This window comes from Abramis brama, assembly GCF_963993115.1.
Source record: "Abramis brama genome assembly, chromosome: 3".
Lineage (NCBI taxonomy): Eukaryota > Metazoa > Chordata > Actinopteri > Cypriniformes > Leuciscidae > Abramis > Abramis brama.
The window spans coordinates 50898355-50921307 of record NC_139965.1 but is presented as its reverse complement, the minus strand read 5'-3'; the positions used below and the strand labels follow the sequence as shown (position 1 = coordinate 50921307).

Sequence of the window (22953 nt, the reverse complement as noted above, 5' to 3'; positions counted from 1 at the left end):
ATTTTGAATGCACAGAGATACCGTGACGAGATCCTGAGGCCCATTGTTGTGCCATTCATCCACGACCATCACCTCATGTTGCAGCATGATAATGCACGGCTCCATGTTGCAAGGATCACCCATTGAGCATGTTTGGGATGCTCTGGATCGGCGTGTTCCAGGTCCTGCCAATATCCAGCAACTTCGCACAGCCATTGAAGAGGAGTGGACCAACATTCCACAGGCCACAATCAACACCCTGATTAATTCTATGCAAAGAATTTAGAGCGGCCTTTTATTGTGGCCAGCCTAAGGCACACCTGTGCAATCTTGTTTGTCCATCAAAGTTGATGATGACCATGGCACGTTTGTCATTTTGTTGGGTTTTGATGAGTGCGCAGATGGCTGAAGAGGCCAGTCCGAGCCCAGAATTCCCTGCGGCACACTGGACAGGTCAGGGAGGATGTAGAGCTCTGAGGTGCAGCCACATGTCCTTTTTCCTTGGTAGATTTGCGCTGCTGCCTCTTCAAGATAGCACAGGAGCTTCTCCTGCTCTCACAGAGGACTGCACCGTCCTGGACTTTTCTTCTCCAGGCAGGTCGGTCCTGTGCTAGGGATTCCCAGCTTTTCAGGTCGAGTCCAAAGCTCTTCAAGGAAGCTTTAAGGGTGTCCTTGTAGCACTTTTTGGGGCCACCTTGTGCTCGCTTGCCATTTTTCAGCTCGCCAAAGAAGACTTGTTTTGGAAGTCTCACGTAGGGCATTCTGGTCACGTGGCCAGTCCATCTAAGCTGTTCCTTCCCAAGCATGGTGTAGATGCTGGGGATATTTGCCTTGCTGAGGACTTCCGTGTCAGGGATTCTGTCTTGCCACTTGATCCTCAGCAGTTTCCTCAGACAGCTCAAGTGGATATGATTCAATTTTTTGGCATAGGGCTGGTAGACTGTCCAGGCTTCGCACCCATACAGAAGAGTTGGTAAGACAACAGCCCGGTAGACCTTCAGTTTTGTCTCCTGCTTGATGCCAGTCCTTTCCCATACCGAGTCACGTAGACGTCCAAAGGCTGCGCTGGCCTTGACAATCCTGATGTTAAACTTCATCATCTATGTGCACAGCACGAGACAGTGTACTATCAAGGTAAATAAACTTGTCAACGGCTGAAAGCTTTTGCCCATTCACAAAGATGGTTGGCTCAGTGTAGGGTTTCCCAGGAGCAGGTTGGTATAGGACTTCAGTCTTCTTTGTGCTGATTGTTAGGCCGAAGTTGTTGCAAGCTGAGGAGAGGTGGTCCATACTGTCCTGTAATCCTGTAAAACCTGTGCAATAATCATGCTGTCTAATCAGCATCTTGATATGCCACACCTGTGAGGTGGATGGATTATCTCGGCAAAGGAGAAGTGTTCACTAACACAGATTTAGACAGATTTGTGAACAATATCTGAGAGAAATAGGCCTTTTGTGTACATAGAAAAAGTCTTAGATCTTTGAGTTCAGCTCATGAAAAATTAGGGCAAAAACAAAAGTGTTGCGTTTATAATTTTGTTCAGTGTGTATTTGAATTTCCAACTTTCTACGAGGAAAAGAGTAATGGAATAGCACTTGAAGTCAGACAGCATTCCCTATTTTGTTTGTTTACATGCCATATCAGTAAATTGTGTGGCAAAAGGCTTTATCTGTGTATTTGTGTTGGCTGTCTGTCTCTCACAGTTCTTTTTAACTTGCTCTGTCTGTGTCTCAGAGCCCAGTGTCAATGCAGCTTTAGTGCAGGACAGACTAAACCATGAAGCGGAGGAGTTGGAACGGAGACTGAGTCTGCTGTCTCACAGCACAGGTAACTGTGTCTCCTGTTTTGCTCACCTTTGTCTCACATGGGATCCCCAAACCCACATCCAAAATGTCACTCTGGTGAACCTCAATCTGGAGGATTTATGTAAAGCTTCAGTTATCTGTAGGAGTTATCATGTGTTTGTATGATGCCATCAGATTTAAATAATATACTTTCAAAGAATATAGTTAAGTATGAACTGAATGCAATTTACTGAATTTTTAGAAACGACTGCATGAAAATGTATTATAGTTTAAATTTATATTAGATACAATAAGCTGATTTTTAGAGTGTTTAAGTAGGACTTAAGTACATTTTTATTATGTAATTTCATAATTGCTTGTATTGTCTTTGAAATATGGATAAATGTACTACCAAAGCATGTAATTTCTATTAAAACTTGTCATGTATTAAATATATTTGTTAAAATTAATTAGCAATTTAGTACATTCATGTATTGCAATATCAAATAACAGTTAACATTATACAGTTAACATTATAATTAAGTATTTTACATGTGCTTTAGTAGGTTAGTCAACTCATCGGAATAATGTCTCTTTAAGTACAATTAAGTGGCATTTTATTTCATTAATATTATATCATCTGCATGTACAGTTGTTTAAAAATTTACATTTAAAACTCAAATTAGCCTACAAGTGCACATTGCAAATAAGTGCACTTCTTTTAGGTATCTGTGAAGAGAGAAGCAAATATTTGTGCAGTCAGGATGAATAATTTTGCTCTCTCTTTTGTCCTGAAAGCTTCCAGCTCCCGTTTCGGCTCTTCGATGACAGGAGATGACCGCAGCATATCTGGTTCATCTGACACCTCGGACACAGATTGCAGCATTAGCGGTCGCCCTGCACCGTGGACTGATCTGGTTCTGCCCAGCTCTGCAGAAACACCTCACCCGCAAGCATCTCAGGTCGAGGAGAAACTCTCCACTGGACTCCAGGTCCCGACTGATCCCGTTCGCTCAAGGAAGCTAAAAGAAACCGGCCGACAGAACTCATCCGACAGCGGCATTGCTACGGGAAGCCACTCGTCTTACACGGGAAGCTTCTCTTCCTACAGTGGCAGTCTGGATGCTGCCGGTCCGGGGGAGGAATATGGAACGCCGTTCAACCTTCCACCACCTGCTATCCCAGAGAAACACTTGTGCACGTGCAACCATGAGTACCAGATTCCCTCTTCGCTACGATACCTTTATGACTCTCCCCGCAGTCTGCAGGAGATCACCAGAGCTCCAGAGGACAACAGAGATAGTAGCAGATCTCAAAATGATACTGGACTTATAGAGCCATTTGTCCAGAAACAGTCTGAAGAAAATTCAGAATCTCCCGGCCAATTAGATTCTGTCTCAGCTCTGATTCATTCTCTAGAGCTTGGTAAAAGGGAGGAGTCAAAGACAAAGGAAGGCTTAATAAAAGGGGAGGAGTCTCAGGGATTTTTTTGTAACAAAAGCTGCTGTGATTGTGCAAACTGTTCACTTCCTCCTGCCGGCTCTAAATCACTCTTCACTACCTGCCCCATCTGCAGAGGACTCAAGGTACACACACTACTCAGGGTTATTATAGTTTAAAACTAAAACTAAAGCTAAAAAACACACACACAAAAAAAAACTTAACTGAAATAAAATGAAATAACAAACTAAAAAAATTAAAAATCTTATTTTATTTTGGTTAGTTGCCTCATTTTAAGCTAGTAGCTAGTTGCTCATTTTAATTTAGCTTAACTTGATATACTAAAATAACTAAAACGGAAAAAAAAAACATTAATATAGACATACAAAACAATAATAAAAATGACTATATATATGTACAGTGTATATATATAGTCATTTTTATTATTGTTTTTTATTGTAATATTGTACATTGTAATATTGTTATTATTGCAGTTTTTAAATAAATTATTATTTACGAGTTTATATATATATATATATATATATATATATATATATATATATATATATATATATATATATATATATATATATATGTTTTCTGTTTACGTTTTCTACAGTAATGAACAGATTAAGGCTGGATGATAAAATCCTTATTGTGTTATGGCTTAATGCATTAGTCATATTGTGAAGGCTGCATTTTAATTAACTAATTATATTTAATTCGTTTTTTTTTTTTTTTTTTTTTTTTTATTATATATGTATTGCATGTTTCAGAGTGAAGTGTGGCACTGTGTTCATTTACACCATTGGTTCTCAATTCTGGTTCTATAATAATACTAATAATAGTAATAAATAAGGGATAATCCAAGGCTAGCTGTGCATTAAACGATTTTAATGCATGACATGGAGGCAAAGAACCATACGACATGAAGCGAAGTGGTTGCTTCCACGGAGTGCATTCAAATCGTTTAATGCACAGCTAGCCGTGGATTATCCTGCTTATACCATGGTAATTTGCCAACATTGAAAACTTAAAGCTGTTGTTGATGCCTGTACTGCAATATTTAACCGGAAGAGTAAAAATGGCGGTTATTTCCATTAGTTACAGCTCCTTAGTTCTAGCATTCTGCCCACTTTGAATCATAAAGTAGTGCGTAGATTATAGGGTTGCCAACTGTCCCGAATTATCTGGGACGTCCTGTATATTGGGCCTAATTTATTTGTCCCGTGCGTGACCTCCCGTGTCCCGTTTTTTGACTAGCCTACTACACTGATCTAACCACTGACTGATACAACAGCAACAGTAGCAGTGCTGATCACGACACTTGAGAATGATCACCGCCACCTGTCATCATCCAATCACAGCTTTTTTTAATCATTGTTTTGAGACAAATCATTGTTTGATTTGCGAACATAATCCTCCTCTGCCGTCTGGTCGCTTCCGCTTCAAGCCGGACTCGTCTCGCGCTAACGGTAATTCCCTTTCACTGTCCACGTTTTGATTTTGGCTAATCAATTTTGGCGAATACAAACAACATGATGCATTCAATGCAAGATCCATGCAAGAAAACATGTAATCTTCCTGAGGGAATAATATGCTCAAAAAACATTTCTGATTATTATTAATGTTTAAAAAAAATATATATTTTTTGATGAATATAAAGTTCATAAGATATTTATTTGAAATAGAAAGCTTTCGTAACATTATAAATGTCTTTACTGTCACTTTTGATTAATGTAATGCATCCTTTCTGAATAAAAGCAGGCAATTACTTTCTTTAATTTTTTTCCAAAAAATATTCTTACTAACCACAAACTTTTGAACTGTAAGCCTAGTGTATAATGTTAAAAAAGCTTTCTATTTTAGATAAATGCTGTTATTTTGAACGATGGTTTGTTTGTAATGTGACATTTTTTTTTATGTATGACATTAAAATTATTTTTAGAATTAAATACATAAATGTTACCCCTTTCTTGCTGATAAATACTGTAGGCCTATGATGTAGCGATTCAGTAGCGAAGCTATTTTATTATTAAAAGTCACAGGGGTTTTGTTAGAAGTAGAAGTGTGCAAAAATACAAATGCAACCCAACACAGTGCAATTAACACACCTGTGCTTGATAAACCCTTTTAAAAAAAAAAGAGAGTTTTATGATTTTTAAAAGAGTGTTGTGTCTTCTTTATAAGGGCCAAGGACTGCAGATGCTAGGTCAGGATTTCTTGAGACCAGTGTTGTTATTGTCAACTAAAACCAAAACTATTAAAAGTCACCGTTAAAACAAAGCTGAAATGAAATTAAATATAAATATTAGATGAAAAATGGATTAACTGAAATAAAATAATCGTTAAGGGCAGCGTTCATTTTCTGTGCTCCTGAATGTTTGTTTCCACAGCGCGATCTCCGAGTGACGTATGCGTGTGTGTGCTTCCATGAAAACAGCGTGAGTGACGTATGCGTATGTGTGCTACAATGAAAACAGTTTTATTGCACACCTTTCAGCCAATCAGAATCGAGTATTTAGACAGACCATTGCATAATACAGGCCTACAAATAAGCACAGCAAACATTTTTGAAAAATCACAATTACATGTTTTCCCCCAAAGTGTGCAGCCCTATATTATGGAAGCCACATATCACAATTACCTTGTTTTATTTTTTTTATTTTTTTTATTTTTTATTCTGTGGCAGGAATAAGCTTCCATACTATACTGTAGCATTGGGAAGCGACACCCTCTGGTGTACTGCAATAAGAACAGACTCCATCCACTGCATCCAGTTAAGTTCTTTGTGGCATTGATTATGGTGTTATGTAATGTTAATTGATTTGCTCTGTGTGTTTGTTAAACAGGGCACATTTCTTCCTCATCCTGGAGGGACTCTACTGCCCACTGTGCCAAGTAAGACTCCTACAGCCAGTATATCTCTTTACAACCTCTCCCTCATTCTGCATATCCCATAGTGAAATACTTAAAGGGTTATTTAAGGAGTCTCCATAAGAAAAAGAAGTACACTTTAACATGCTTTTAAAAAGACTACTTATTATGGACTACTTATTAAGTGTGAACAGAATGAAATGTTTTAGGGCATTAAATTGCATGTTAATTTATATTAAATGAAATTAGCTGAACTTTAGAGTGTTTTTTGACCCACTATATATATATATATATATATATATGTATGTATGTATGTATGTATGTATGTATGTATGTATGTATATATATATATATATATATATATATATATATATATATGTGTATATATAAAGTTGCAATTTAGTACATTTAAAATATATTAACTTTAAATATAATATATCCATCAACACACTACAGTTAAAATTATAATCAAGTATATTACATGTACTTTAGTATGTTACTCAACACATCAAAATAAGTGTACTTCTTTACAACATGACAGAAGATTAGTAAAGCAATGATTTAAAATATATGTTAAAGTAAACTTTTTATTTGACATGAACTGCTTTTTTAAAATGTGTTAAAACCAGTCATAAAAGTGTTCTCTCTTTAAGTACACTTAAGTGGCCTTTTATTTCATTAATATTCTATTATCTGTAAATATAGTATTTTAAAATATACTTTTAAGATTTGAAGTTCACATTCAATACAATTAAGTGCACTTCTTTTTCACAAGTGTCTGGACACCTCCCGTATTCATTAAGTAATACACAGCGCATTTTAATATAAATAATATAAAATTAATATAAAGTGAGATTTATATGTGAGGAACGTACAGACACACTCTCAAAGAAGCAGGTTTTACTTTAGCAGGTGAAAATTCAGCCCCTCCCACTGGACCAGCCACCAATCAGCAGCCAGTGGAGATCAGCGACTTATCTTTGACCAATCAGGATCCATGGAAGCCCTTATCTGAACATTCACAGACCAATGAGGAGGAGCGATCAGAGGGATACATCTCCTGTCTGTCTGATCTCCTGGCACACTACAATCCTGCTGGGAAATCAGTCAGTAGCAGCGTTTATGAGGCGATGTCATCATCCAGACGCCCCGTTCACACAGTACACACTGTCCTCTATGAGAACTGCCTCCAGTGTAGGAAAGGAGAGGGAAACTGCCAGCTGCTGAGACTCACGCCTCCATCCAGACTCTCAATTTTAGTCCAGGACCAGAGCAGAGAGCTGAGTAGAAACAATTCGAACATCCCAGAGTCTGTCTGCTCTTCCATTGAGTATCCCAGTAGGCCAGTCTCTCTGCAACGAATACCTGAAGAAGGTAAGAGAACGTCAACCCCAAACCTCTCACACTGGACTTTGTCTCATCTCTAACCCAACTCAATCTTCTCTTCCTCATCACTCCAGAAGTCTGTCTAATCGTATTAATAATTAGCTTTACTCTTCTGCAAAACCCATCTATATTGTTGTTTTCCATTCGTCGTCTTTGAATGGGTGAAGAAGCTCAAGGACTTGAAAGCGAGTTCGATACAAGGTTGATGTTGGAGATGCATGTGTCATAATAAGTTATTTCTGACTTCTGAGCTAAAATGTGATTTAAAACAAGACACAGGATTCATCCAATGTAATTTTTTATTTATTTTATTATCATTTTCAAAACTTACATTTCAACATTAGAGAACAAAAACACTTATCATAAAAAAAAACAAAAAAACACTGGAAAAGAGAGCAAGCATCAAGCCAGGTCAGAAAAGTATCGCATTTCTTTCCATAAAAAGAAACTTAGTTACTTTTTATGGAAAGTAATGCGTTACTTTTCTTACCTCTAAGTATTTACTTTTTTATTGTAATGCAATACTTTTAATAGTAACTTTTCCCAACAATGGTATTTATCCATCATACAAATAAAGACATCATCTAGCTCCTTATTGTCAGAAACATCATAGTGAAAAAGAAATGCTCTACCAGGATAGGATACTGACAGTTAAACACATGACATACTGACTAAATATGTATTACAAGGGTAATAATGATGAATAATTTTTAAATGGACTTCTTTTATTTTATTATTAAACAAGAAATTATTGGGCACCGTCCAGAATTACCATTCGTGTTGAGTGCTAACTGTCTGTCATTAGCTTTAATAATTTAATTGTTACTAGCAGTGATGAATTCATCAAAAAATAATTTGTACATTTAGTATCCAAAATACTAACCCCTTGTAGATGGTTGAGGGAGATTCCAACTCATATTGTAGTGTATTTTGTAAGATTTCACCAAGAGCACATTGGAAGGAATGTGTTCGATAAATTTAATCTAGATTTGATGTACCTAAAATAACTCATAGTCTGTCACTGTCTAAAATAACTTCAATGTAGACTAATCTCTCAAAGCTGATATGTGTGATCAAGATGGTAATAAAGTTGAACCAAGATCAATAATGTGCCAATGTGTATTTGGGATACATTTATATCTAAAGTTTGGGAAATACTAATTAAATATTACATTTATATTAAGGCCAGTATGATGGCCGATATTATAAATCAATACGCTTTGACTTTTTTAAAATTACATTCATTATTCAAGGCCCGAAACATATTTTATGCAAATGTGTTAATGCAAGCACTTCTTGCTATGCACAATTCATAATTGAACACAAGTACACGATTTCACAAGGAGCACTAGATATGTTCCTCTACACTTGTGAAAAAGTACTCATGTGCCCTTGTAGTGTACTTTATCATAAAACTTTTTTTTAAACTGCACTTGCAGTTAATATAATGTTAATGAAATAAAAGGCCACTTATGTGTACTTAACCCTTTCATGCATAGAGGTCACTACAGTGGACAGCTATTAAAAAAGCATTTTCTTGAATTTGCACGGGTTTTGATGGCATGGTTGCACATCGACCTCTACGGTGGATCCTGGTGCATCATCCTATACATTGCAACCAAGTGGCAAGCCGTTGTGTGTCGATTTTTTCCCCCTCCAAACCAAGATGGCCAATGGTCAGTCAGAAATGCCAAGTTGCTCCGGAATATCCCCCCATTCCTTCTATCCTAGGAGATAAAAAAAAATATTGTAGCATCAAGCAATATCTAATGAGTCCTATCACAGTTAAATTTTCCAAGTTTTGATTTTAGATTGGAAGAAAAATCTGATTAATCATCTGTCCACTATAGTGGACCTCATGCATCAATGGCTGTATTTCAGCTACAATTCATACTTATACTGTGAATATTGTTTATATATATATATATATATATATATATATATATATATATATATATATATATATATATATATATTATGCAGGGACTTTTTTTGACTGTAAATAAATGTATTTGTATTATTAGAATGTAATTTTCATTGACATCAAAAAAAGTAATGTGATTACATAATGTATGTGACTTGTAATGCATTACTTGTTAGATCAAAAAGTAATGTTTACGTAATGCATGTTGCTTGTAATACATTACTTGTTAGATCAAAAAGTAATCTGATTTCGTAATGCATGCTACTTGTAATTTATTACTTTACTTGTTAGATCAAAAAGTAATGATTACATAATGTATGTGACTTGTAATGCATTACTTGTTAGATCAAAAAGTAATTGATTTCATAATGCATGTTACTTGTAATGTGTTTCTTTACCTGTAACATCAAAAAGTAATCTGATTTCGTAATGCACATTACCTTGTAATTTATTACTTTACTTGTTAGATCAAAAAGTAATGTTTACGTAATGCATGTTGCTTGTAATACATTACTTGTTAGATCAAAAAGTAATCTGATTTCGTAATGCATGCTACTTGTAATTTATTACTTTACTTGTTAGATCAAAAAGTAATGATTACATAATGTATGTGACTTGTAATGCATTACTTGTTAGATCAAAAAGTAATTGATTTCGTAATGCATGTTACTTGTAATGTGTTTCTTTACCTGTAACATCAAAAAGTAATCTGATTTCGTAATGCACATTACCTTGTAATTTATTACTTTACTTGTTAGATCAAAAAGTAATGTTTACGTAATGCATGTTGCTTGTAATACATTACTTGTTAGATCAAAAAGTAATCTGATTTCGTAATGCATGCTACTTGTAATGTGTTTATTTACTCGTAACATCAAAAAGTAATCTTATTACGTAATGCACATTACTTGTAATTAATTACTTTACTTGTTAGATCAAAAAGTAATCTGATTATGTAATGCATGTTACTTGTAATACAATACTCATAACATTAAAAAAAAATCTGATTGCGTAATGCACGTTACTTGTAACACTTTACTTTACTTGTAACATCAAAAAAGTAATCTGAATGCGTTATGCATGTTAATTGTAATGCGTTATCCCCAACACTGCTCATTTCAGATGAGATTGAAAAAAACGTATCGCTAGGTTTTCTCAGAGGAAGGCTATGCTAGAAATGTGTCCATCTTGAACATAATCAGAATTATCAGCTAATAAGGATAAACTGACATACTCTGGTACACTGGAGGGAGCATCTGAGTGGTTTTCACAGTTGTACCTTGACAGGCTGTAGAAATTTCTGATGGAATCACTTCCTCATGTTCTGATATCAAAGATATGCAAAGTTCAACTTGTGTGAAGTTCAATTGCCTTTCCACTATTTCACATTTGATATAATTTTATTGATTAGTTTGTTAAATACACATACTATATCTGTTTGATTATTGTATTATGTTTAATACAGTATCTCTTCAGTTTAAACCATAAACGCATGCTGTCCACTCAAGTGGACATCTGAAAATGTCTTTGAAAAATGTGTAAAAAAAAAAAAAAATCTTGTTTTTCATGCCCTAAGAGCAATAAAAACACATAGGAAAATAAATCCTGACTGAGGTTATCATAATTCATGCATGAAAGAGTTAAAGAGAGAACACTTTCATCACTGTGTTTAAACACACTTAACTACACTTTTAAAAAATGCACTTTGTAATAATGTCAAACTAAAAGGTTTACTTTAAAGTAAAACATTTTTAATTATTGTTTTAAATATCTTTAGTCATGCTTTAAAGTGCTTTTAATGTCATCTAATTTCCCTTTTAAAACAATATATTTACATTTAATTGCAGTTAACATGCATTACATTCAGTTCACACAGGTTGCAAATTCTTTTCAAGTATATTATTTTCATAAGTACTTTTAAAAAAAGTATGCTAAAATGTACTTGTTTTTGCAAGCAAGTTGAATAATAAAACATCCAGCATGAACATTTGAAAATTACTTGCCCCTACACTAGTTTACTTGTATGTATGTATGTATGTATATATATATATATATATATATATATATATATATATATATATATATATATATATATATATATATCACTAACACACATTTCTCAATACTTAGGTCACTTTTTCAAAACTCTTTACACTGAGCACAACAACTTAAAAAAAAAAAAAAAACTCAAGTTAAAAATTTAACATAATACAAAAATGAATAAGAAATTTGCTACATTTCTACCCATAATACCATATTGAAATATAATCTGACTTGAAAAAATCAAATACTATCAAAACAATTAGATGTAGCTGAACACCTACACAAGTGTTAGTCTTTCAATTTCATTACCATCTATACAAAAGGGGAAAACTTTGGAATAATTTTGTACTGTCTGTAATATAAACATGGACTATGTAACATACTGCAGTGAATTATAAGCAGTAGAGAGTGATAGTATTTCATTTTTTAGACCGGAATGTATTTCAATATTACTGCAGAAATGTGGCAAATTGCTGTCTTATTCAATTTTGTTAGGTTTTGAACTTAAGTTTAACAGTTTTGAAAGAGAATGCAAACATGTGCAAATTGGCCTGTAGGTATATAGAGTTTTGGTGGTGGTTGTGTTTAAGTGAGAAACGTTTTTTTTTTTTTTTTTTTTTTGTCATTTGAAAGATGTAGTCATTGAATGCATTTTGTGCCAAAGCAATGATAAATAATCCACAGTTTAGTGCACATAAACTGCTGTTGTGATCACTGTTTAGAAAGTTCTGAAAAAGTGACCGAAGTATTGAAAATTGTGTTCTAGCAATTATAAAAATAAAAATAAAAAAACTGTAGTGCTTTAATGTTACTGTGTTTCTTCTTTGGTGGAATGAAACTAAGCAAATCAGCCAGGAAAAACACAATTTACAGAAGACAAAACATACCCTTGTCACTCATACTGTATATTCTGACCTTGTGCTATGATTATCTTGTGCAGATAACAAAGAGAGAATCTGGGCAGAAAAAGGAAGAACAGATCCTGCCTATGAAATTATGGATGGTCGAACAACAGAGAGGAGTCCAGAGGTGAAGATATTCCTTTTGAATTACATTTGATAGAAGTGTGCAAAAATACAAATGCAACCCAACACAGTGCAATTAACACACCTGTGCTCGATAAACCCTTTAATGCACAACAGATTTTTAAAAGAGTGTTGTGTCTTCTTTATAAGGGCCAAGGACTGCAGATGCTAGGTCAAATTTTCTTGAGACCAGTGTTGTTATTGTCAACTAAAACCACAACTATTAAAAGTCACAGTTAAAACAAAGCTGAAATAAAATAAAATATAAATATTAGATGAAAAATGGATGAACTGAAATAAAATAATAAGTTAATAATATAATAAGTCTAAGTTGAAGTTGTCATGAGTATGTTAGTTTCATTGTGTTTTAGTTTGGTTCTCATCTGTTCTTGTTTGCCTGGTTTCCCAATCCTTGATTGTTTCTATGGTTAACTTGATGATTATGTTTCACACCTGTCTCTAGTTTTGTTGATTAGCCTCCTTGTTTATTTAAGCTCTTAGTTCCCTTTGTTCAGTGTTTGGTTCAGTGATCTCCTGCGTGTTACCTTTTGGATTTATCATTAAAGACTGTTTGTTGGTACTCATGCGCTCTTTACAGCCACAGCCTGACAGAAAACCGAACATGGATGTAACGACTGGACCGATCAAACACACCATTGTTACACTTAATCTTCACAACTCCTCACCCAAGCAGACTCCCTGATGTCTGGTTGCCCCACTGTGAATTATCACCCATTTACTCTACTCATACACTTCATAGACACTTGGGACATTGATTGTTCTCAATAAGAGAACAGTACAGGCTACAAGAAACAAACATGCAGTCCCATAGAAATGGAATTATCTCCACTAATCCATTGACAAATCTGTCTAATGAATGAACATGCATTTCACCAGTCCATTTTTGTGTATTATTACTGTTTGTATATTTTCTTTTATGCATGCCTGATGATAGAACTACTAGTTAGGGCTGTCACGGTGAAGGAATTTCCCTTGCAGTAATTTTGAGTGGCTCAATATGTGGTAATATCGCCATTTATTTAATTTATTTATTTTGATTTATTTATATTTATTTGTTTCTATATAAATAAGTGTTATGATGTGGTCAGCATGCACAAAAACGAGGACATTTTCAGTATGTTTCATTTTCATTTTCAATGTTACCGAAACTAAACAGCGTCTCTGCGCATTGAAAAGCTGTCACTCAGCGCACAGTTACATACGGTAACGGACTGTCTTTTGAGTAAGTCAACCGTTCATTCAACGAACACATTCAAAAACGCTGATTCATTAAAATATAGATGTAATGAAACAAGGTGTTAATTATGTTTAACTTTGAGCTCCACTTTTCAAGGCTCTGCTGACCTGCAATGCGTCGTATGGGTAACGCTGAAGCTGATGCTTCACTTAATAGAGACCAATGGCATTGAAAATACGACTGTACGACTATTTACACAAATATATCCTTCTCAGTAGGCTACGAGTTATGAAGGAAGAGAACAGCGTCGAGAGTTGCTGGTTCCGGCGCCGTCCTCTGATTGCAGTAAAAATTTATTTCTGGGTTATTTAGCTTGTTTGCTGTACACCTTGTCACATAGCAGCTTTTAGACATTGTTTTGTTTTTTGTTATAAGTCATAAATGACAAGGAGGCAGCCTCTCGCAATGCAAAGTCAATGGAGACGGTTGGATTCCCCCCCCCCCCCCCCCCCCCCCCCCCCCCCCGTGTGGGCGTGGCCTAAATACACTCTGTCTCTATGAGCAGAGATGGAGTGCTAAAGTAAATCCCTGCCCTCTGTTCAATATTCCTTTTCACTTGGAAATATGTCACAACACTGGAGAAAAGTCGTTTGCAACTTCCGGTTCACAGGGACTTTAAGATTATTACAGAGCCCATATACGGAGAGCCTGCCCACTCCCTATTAAGTCCTATTGTACCGAATTTTGGTTGTAGTTCCACCAGAGTTCCACTGGGGGCGATCGCCATGAGTGCAAAATGAATGGGAGTCTATGGAGCTAGACCGCTAAATTTGTCTCTTTCACCCGATTGCCGTTGAGAAATCTCAGATCTGATTGTAGGTTTTGGCAGTTCAACATGGGTTATAGGCATAGGCGTAATTTGCGGGTGGGACGGGTGGGACATGTCCCCACCACTTTTTGCCAGGGTCGATATTGTCCCCACCACTTTTTAAAACATCTCGCGGCACGAATGTACCAATTCTACAAATAAATAAAACATATCCAGTTAACTGGCAGAGCATTCATTTCGTTCGTTTTTTAAATAAGAGACAATCTAGCACTGAAATGTGCTTTTTAAATCAAGTGATCAAAGTGCTCGTTGCCGCTGCGATCAGTGGCGCGGATACAGTGTTCTCTCGTGTGGCTCGCGCACACGCCGCTCACTGTCTTCACTCGGACGCGCGCTTCAATCCGTTGCGGATACTCTTCGTTCTGGTAAAATCACAAAACATAATGCACACAATCGTGTCCCTGCTTGATATACAACCACTGATGAACATAATCGGTTTTGATGAGAAAAAAAAAAACTATTCGAGTGTGGATTAGAACCCACAAGTTTTGATACGGGAGGCGAAAGTTTTACCACTGGACCATTTATTCACACGAAAATTCTCGGCTCTGACAACATCTCATTATACTATATACATTATACTTCATCTCATTAAACGACAAATTAAACCCCATGTAGCCTACTATTTAAATCGATTGCTGGACGTCGTAATGTTATTGTACATATATCTGATTTAGCGTTTTATTAGCAACCCCCACCCCACCCCACCCCACCCCACCCCACCCCACCCCACCCCACCCCACCTCACCTCACCTCACCTGTCCCACCCACTTTTTAAAACAAAGTTACGCCACTGGTTATAGGTGGAAAGTTGAATGAACGAGTACTTATGTCCTTTCGATTTCTTACAGGTTGAGTTGTTGTTGCCCATAACACGCTAGCATTGTGCTAATGAACGCTGATTGGTAAGTGAACGACTGATTACGACCAGAGATACCGCTTGATGGCATCGTGGCATCCGAAGCGGGACCAGAAACAAACAAAACAAAAACTCGTCTAGCACGTGTATTTACCTGTGTCAGCTGTGTTGTCGATGCCTCGAGAGAAAACAAAGTGCAGAGCGCGAAAGCACCAAAGTGACTGAAGGATTGCCGTAAAGCAGTATCTCTGGTCGTACGATGTGTATGACGTCAATGACACTTTAAAACATTTTTTTAAGCAAATAAGTGACTCTAAAAAATCTAACACCCAGCAATGTGTAATTTCTTTGCATCTCCTTTCGAATACAACATTCAAATTACTAGACAAAAAATTATATCCTGAGAAAATTGGATTTTGATTGGTATAGCGCCATAGACCTCCATTCATTCTGCACTCGTCCTGTGAGCGCCCTCATATGGAATCAGAGTGGAACTGCAACCAGTTCAGAAGCCGTAAGTTTACTGAGAGTGAAAGTTCTCGCCTTATTAGACATTCTCTGATTATTACGAGGACATAAAAGATCACAATCTCTACGATTCGCTTGAAAAGCAGCGGATGTCTTCAAGATCGATCACGATATAAAATCGTCAGATCGCCTACCCCTAGTCACAACTATATTCGTTTTTTTGTGTTTTGATTTGGTTCGGTTCTGTTCCTGTTTGCCTGAGTAACCATAGAAACAAACAAGGATCAGGAACAGTTTGTTATGCATGTCTCTAGTCCTGTTGATTATCCTCCTTGTGTATTTAAGCCCCTAGTTCCCTTTATTCAGTGTTCGGTTTTGTCTTAGTTTAAATGTGGTTGTGCTATTCTGTTTTCTGGTTGATCTCCTGCGTGTTACATTTTGGATTTAATATTAAAGACTGTTTGTTGGTATTCCTTCATCATTGTGCGCTCATCACAGCCACATGGTCTAATGTAATTAGTATTTTAAAAATACCTTGTATTTAATCTCTTTTCATTGCATGCAATGAAAAAAGAAACAGTGAGATTTTTTTCTTCTGGATACATAAATATAACTGAATGCCACACGCAACAGTGTGTTATTAGCAGGCAGTCACCTGAAAACTGCATTTGTAAAGCATAAAGGCTGAACCTGTATAGACAAGTTACAGATTAAACTGGTGTGGACATGTTACTTTTAAACAGGAATCGGGACTAATGAAGGTGTGTTTTTCCATGGATGAACATCTTACTCTCTCTCTCTCTTTCTGTGACAGTTGGAGGAGGGGAGCATGTTTGAGCTCACTGACAGCTATGCTGCTTCACAAAGGGTTTCTCATCATCTCACTGAAGGTGAACTCACTTTGCCCGAGATCTGTGGTGTTTTCTGTAGATGTGTGTGTTTGATGTGGGTCTGATCTGTGCGTTTCAGGTGGAGTGTTTGCGTTTGCAGTGGATGGATCAGTGGTGACGGACAGGCTCAGAGGAGACGCAGTAACATACGTGAATATTCCCACCAGCCCCATGTCCAAAAAACAGCTGCATTACATGGAACTAGAGCTGCAGGAGTCCAGCACGGCCATCAGAGGTGCAAAACAATCAAATAATAATTAGTAGTGTGTACACATCAACACCATATATATATATATATATATATATATATATATATATATATTAAATGGAAGCTTGTTTCCACCACAGAATAAAAAATAACAAAGGTCATTTTGATGTTAGTTTGATGTTTTTTTTTCCTGGGAGGAAGTGGCGGGCACGGAGGCAGTTAAGCGGGCTGAAGCAAGGCTGAGACATGGCATGTTGGTAGGCTCTGTGGCAGCTGGACAAGCCGGGTTTGGTAGGAGAGAGATGGGGAGAGAGAGAGAGAGAGAGAGATGTCAGCTGATCCAAAGGTTAGATCTGTGCAGAGGTGGAAGAGGAACGTCGGAGTAGGACAGTGGCTATGTGCATGCAGGGAGCTTGGACTAATTGGGACCATACAACTGCACGTAAGATCACCTGGGCAGAACTTTGGAAGACAGAACCAGCTAGACTCAAGTTTCTGATCCAGTCAGTGTATGATGTCCTTCCAAGCCCAGCCAACCTGCATTGCTGTGGTTTAGCTAATACCCCAGCATACCTACTGTGCCTGGCAAGATGTTCCTTAGAGCACATCTTGAGCTGCTGCCCGAAAGCCTTGGGAGAGGGGAGGTAGAGGTGGTGCAATGACCAGGTGCTGAGGGCAGTAGCTGACACCATCTGCATTGCAATCCAATAGAGAAAACATCAGCTCCCAGTAAGACACAACATCGCCTTCATCAGGGTGGGAGAGAAACCTCAGGTGGCTGCTAGCCTCAGCTCATGATTGGCTGCTGAAGGTTGACCTAGGGAAGCAGGTGAAGTTTCCAGAAAACATTGCAAGGATGACACTCAGCTCAGATTTGGTCTTAACATCTGACTGTTCCAAGCAAGTTGTCATGTTGAAACTTACTATGCCTTGGTAAGGCCGGAGAGAGGAGGCCCATGAGCGCAAGAAGGCCAAGTATCTTGAATTGGCAGAGGAATGTTATGTAGAAGGCATGGGTGGAGGGCCCGCTGCAGGGGCTTTGCAGGACAGTCTCTACATCGGACACTCAGTCTTCTTGGTATTAGAGGGTTGCAGGAAAGAACAGCCACCAAGAACATCACAGAAGCTGTGGAAAAAGCATCAAGGTGGCTGTGGATCAAGAGGGTGATCCATGGGGTAGTGCGCTACTTGGACACAAGCCGGGGACTGATCACACCCTGCTGGGCCGCCCAGGCTAGGGTGTCTGATGATCTAAGACCCGAAACGACCTATGACCCTGGGTTTATCACTGATGATGTGACTAAGTTGAACCATTGGGTGTTTCAGAATCCACAAACTTGCAATTGCAATTGCAAAAAAATACAAAAATAATACTCAGCTGGTGAGATAGTCGCAGTTACCTTTTTAATTTGGTATACTGGGGCAGACACAAGCTTCCATAATATTAATTATTCATTATTAAGTTAAACAAACAAAGCACCTGCTTTCAAGTCATTCACAGTCACATTCAAGATACAACCCATCTGACAAAAACAGATTTGACTCTTTTTAAAGCAAAACAGCCTGAAGCTCAAATACAATAAATGCCACTCACTTTGATGCAAGCAAACAAACATCTGAAAATATCAATTTCACTAAATACAGTGTATTTATATATTGTTTATCATTATTTATTTGTAAATGGCTGTCGTAGTTATTTAAAATAGGTATATATGTATGTGTTGTTTGCTAATATGTGACCCTGGACCACAAAACCAGTCACAAGTCGCACGGGTATATTTGTGGCAATAGCCAACACTACATTGCATGGGTCAAAATTACAGATTTTTCTTTTAGGCCAAAAGTCATAAGAATATTAAGTAAAGATCATGTTCCATAAAGATATTTTGTAAATTTCCTACTGTAAATATATAAAACACTTATTTTTGTGAGTGAATGCAGCACAATCGCGAACATAAATGGACAACTTTAAAGGAGATTTTCTCAATGTTTCGATTTTTTCGCACCCTCAGATTCCAGATTTTCAATAGTTGTATCTCGGCCAAATATTGTCCTATCCTAACAAACCATACATCAATGGAAAGCTTATTTATTCAGATGATGTATAAAAAGGAAGAAATGAAGAAAAAGAAATTCAAAAAAATTACCCATATGACTGGTTTTGTGGTCCAGGGTCACATATATATTTTTTAAATAAATATAATGTATTATGTAATTTATTCCTGTGATGAAAATCAGAATTTTCAGCATCATTACTCCAGCATTCAGTGTCACATGATCCTTCAGAAATCCTTCTAATATGCTGATTTGCTGCTCAAGAAACATTTCTTATTATTATCAATGTTGAAAACAGTCGTGCTGCTTGATACTTTTGTGGAAACCGTGATCATTTTTTTCAGGATTATTTGATGAATAGAAAGTTCAAAAGAACAGCGTTTATTTAAAACACAAATATTTTGTGACAAATGTTTTTACTGTCACATTTAATACATTTTGAAGTATGAGCCTTTCTGAATAAAAGTAATATTTTAGTAAGATAATAGTGAATATTTTAAAAGTAATAAATTAAACTTTTTCAGGCCAACATCTGTCTTGTTCTGGTTCTGTTCAGGGAAAAGCTCCAGTAAATACGCTCAGATTGACATCGCAGCGACCGAGGCGGCTCACAGAGCAGGTACCCAGCATGCATTGGGGCGAGAGGAAGGGCTTCAGAGACTGGAGCAGCAGAGGAGAAGACGAGGACTGAAAGAGGACTGAACTGAGAAAAACTTTATCTGGAGAGTTCATGATCGTCTCTTGCTCTAGACAAACTGACCAAAACACTACATTTATGTGATGACAGTAAAACACAAAAATAGTGTATGTATCTACAGAAGTTTCCACTCATTTTCTCATATAGTCGACTGTGGATTTCACTATGTAGTGAATAGTGAGTGAGTGTGCCGTGTTAATCATAGCATATACACAAGTGTTTTAAATACAGTAATGTACAGGAATGTATACAGAGCTCACACACACACACACACACACTGCTTAGATGAACATGTTAAACACACATTCAGTGTACAGTAAGCCATAAATACATGGATTGATAAAATATCTGTATTCTCATGTTAGATTAATATGTGCAATGCACAGAACCAAAAATGCATTTTTTTTTATTTTTTATTTTTTAATTAATTTATTAATTTAATTTTAAAATGCGGAATATTACTTTCTAGTTGCATTTGTATTAAATATGCTGCATTTACTTTTTAGTCTTTTTATTAACCTAAATTAAAGTCTAGTTATGTGAAGACAGTAATTTTTAAATGAAACTACTGATTTTGTATTTTAGATTCATTTTGGAACCAGAAAATCATGCATTGCAGGTGTTCATTGTCCTTTGTAGATCACATGCTGTATTTTCTCATAGTTTCAGCACTGAAGGAAGTGAACGGTTTGAACTGCGATATATGAAAAACATATAATGCTGCTGCTAGATATTATATTAATCAAAGTTTTTGTGACAAAAGTAAAACAATAATGCTAATAATAATCGTTTATACAGGTGTAAAATAAAAATAAAAACTAATGTTCAATACTGTTTCTTATTGTTATTGTAAAGTTTAGTCTTAAGTTTTATCTGGAGACGCAGTTATATTGTCTCGTCGCTAGAGGACAGCGTGAGGCTTTAGAAACGGCAGTAAATTTAAAGGAATGCCTGCCATGAACACGTGTGTGAACACACTATGTAGTGTAAAGCTGGTGGAAAATACAAACATGTAGTATTATAGAATCATCTCCTCGTGTTCCTGGTGATTATCTTCAAGAGAAAGAAGGAACACTGGAGTTTGGCGAGGATTTCTAAACGTATAGCTACATGATGACCAACAAAAGTGTTTTAAAGAAATTAAAGGATTCAGAAAATAGTTCGACAACATCCAAGCTGCAGGACGTTTTGATATTCCATTATAGAAACTTTATTTTTTTTTATGTTCTCTGGACGTTCAGAACGTCCAGTTTTTATTTATTTAAAATCTTAAGAAAGAAGTTGTAAGAGTTTGTAAGAATGTGCCTTCTAGAAAAAAAAAAAAAAAGTTCTCAAATATTTTCCTTAAGAAAATGAAAGGCTTTGGTGTTATTTGATTGAAAGACGGGTAGGCCTATTGCTGAACTCGATGAATGAAAAACACCTATAGTCCATGTTTTTAAACTGCCTGTAGATTACCGTAGTTATCATAATACGCGCCCAGACTATACTGTCCTCGCGACTGGCTTTACGGGATTTAATCACTCAGCGCTTTGATTTCACTGCATCGTATCAAGTTAAAATATTTTAAAAGAGCCTGTCTCAAGGTGCAGCGGTCTTTCCCATTCATTTGCGCTCCGTAGGCTATTTGCTTGCGCTCCCACTATGCGTCCTGAATGCGCGCTGCCTGCAGAGATGGTGCGTCTCCTTATCATCAGCTCCGTAGTTTAGGGCTGCGTCCGAAATCGCACTCTCTTCTTGAGTAGGCCTATAGGTAGACCTACTTAAGTATGTTCTATTGTATGTGTGTCATCATATCTATCTATCTATCTATCTATCTATCTATCTATCTATCTATCTATCTATCTATCTATCTATCTATCTATCTATCTATCTATCTATCTATATATATGTGTGTGTGTGTATCCGTGTGTGTGTGTGTGTGTGTGTGTGTGTGTGTAGGCCTAATCTATATGCCATCTTCAAGATCAGTTACTAAGGACAGACTACGCAATCATAAATTGAGAGAGAGGTGAGTTAACACTATAGCAGACTGTAAATCATTACTCACTTTGAATTGTGTCCATCAATCTTAATGAGACAGCGAGAATGTGTGTGTGTGTGTGTGTGTGTGCGTGCTAATGAGGGCGAGAGTGTTCTGGATTCTGCGTGGGCAATTGTAATAGATTCAGCAAAAAAGTCCTGCATAGATCTGCACAGTGCATAAAAGCAATTACCCGAATAAACATTCCCAAACAACGCACACACACACACACACACACACACACACACACAACAACAACAACAACAACAACCCGACTAAACACCAGCAACACTCCTACACCCCAACACTTAAACACTTCTGTCTCCTGAGAGTAGCCTACAAGTAAGCACAGCCATTATTTTTGAATAATAAAAATGAAGAGTCAGCTCCCTGTCAGCTCGCTCAAGAAACTGAATAAATGAACTCAACATCGACAGAGTCATGATGAAGCAAATAAGGGCTTTTTTTTGTGCGACACAGCTTTCATAAAAACTTCTCTGTAAATCTCATTACTGTTATTGATTACAGCAAAAACATTATATTTTGATATTGTCATTGTATGTGTAAAAATATGTATTTATTTGTAAAGTAAAGGTATCTGTACTATATGTTACCATAACCAGAGGCACCATTTAAAAACAACACAGTGTCATGTCAATTATGAATGGGAAGGGAGGGGGGGTATGTGTGAACATGATGATTTGTGCTTTTTCTATCAGTCGAAACTCGTGATGATGTGAGACTTCGCCTGTCGGAGAACGCATCTGCTGTAACCACGGTAACGCTTCCACTTGGGCCATTGTGATGTCACAGAACCACACGGCTGCGCGGAATCGTGTTGGGCGACACCGGTGCGCATTCTCTCTCTCTCTCTCTCTCTCTCTCTCTCTCTCTCTCTCTCTCTCTCTCTCTCTCTCTCTCTCTCACACACACACACACACACACACAGAAAGAGAGAGGGGCTGTGGTCGGTTTGAACTTCGCTCCTCGCCATAGGTAGCCTAATGTCTGGGAATAAGAGCATGAAATTGGACACAGAGATGCGCTCTCGGAGCTCCGCCCCTAAATAACATCATCAGCATCATCATAGTCGGAAAGAAATTACTGGAGGGCACGAGAGAGGACGCACGCGGACTGTCAACCTGCTGTATGCGTCGCGCCGAACCGTCGCTTTCATCCATCACCTCTGAATGTAAGTCACATTTTT

General features: G+C 37.0%; 2 protein-coding genes across 11 annotated transcripts in view; both read left to right on the top strand.

The window, feature by feature from the left end:
• Positions 1-20559, top strand: part of dok7a (docking protein 7a) — a 49494-nt gene extending 28935 nt beyond the window's left edge. The window contains exons 6-13 of one of the 4 annotated variants that reach the window (XM_084107687.1): positions 1715-1807; positions 2563-3350; positions 6057-6105; positions 6991-7455; positions 12375-12463; positions 16688-16763; positions 16843-16998; positions 19583-20559. In XM_084107687.1, coding sequence (XP_083963813.1) covers positions 1715-1807; positions 2563-3350; positions 6057-6105; positions 6991-7455; positions 12375-12463; positions 16688-16763; positions 16843-16998; positions 19583-19728 — 1862 coding nt within the window. In that variant the 3' untranslated portion in view covers positions 19729-20559. Of the gene's footprint in view, positions 1-1714; positions 1808-2562; positions 3351-6056; positions 6106-6978; positions 7456-12374; positions 12464-16687; positions 16764-16842; positions 16999-19582 lie in introns of all 4 variants that reach the window. The other 3 variants (XM_084107686.1, XR_014605245.1, XM_084107688.1) reach the window with 3 other exon arrangements.
• A 2052-nt stretch (positions 20560-22611) lies between these two features.
• Positions 22612-22953, top strand: part of LOC311080498 (solute carrier family 24 member 2) — a 117109-nt gene continuing 116767 nt past the window's right edge. For all 7 annotated transcript variants that reach the window (XM_084110490.1, XM_084110489.1, XM_084110486.1 and 4 more), the window contains exon 1: positions 22612-22938. The gene's annotated coding sequence lies outside the window, so the exon portion shown is untranslated. The remainder of the gene's footprint in view (positions 22939-22953) is intronic.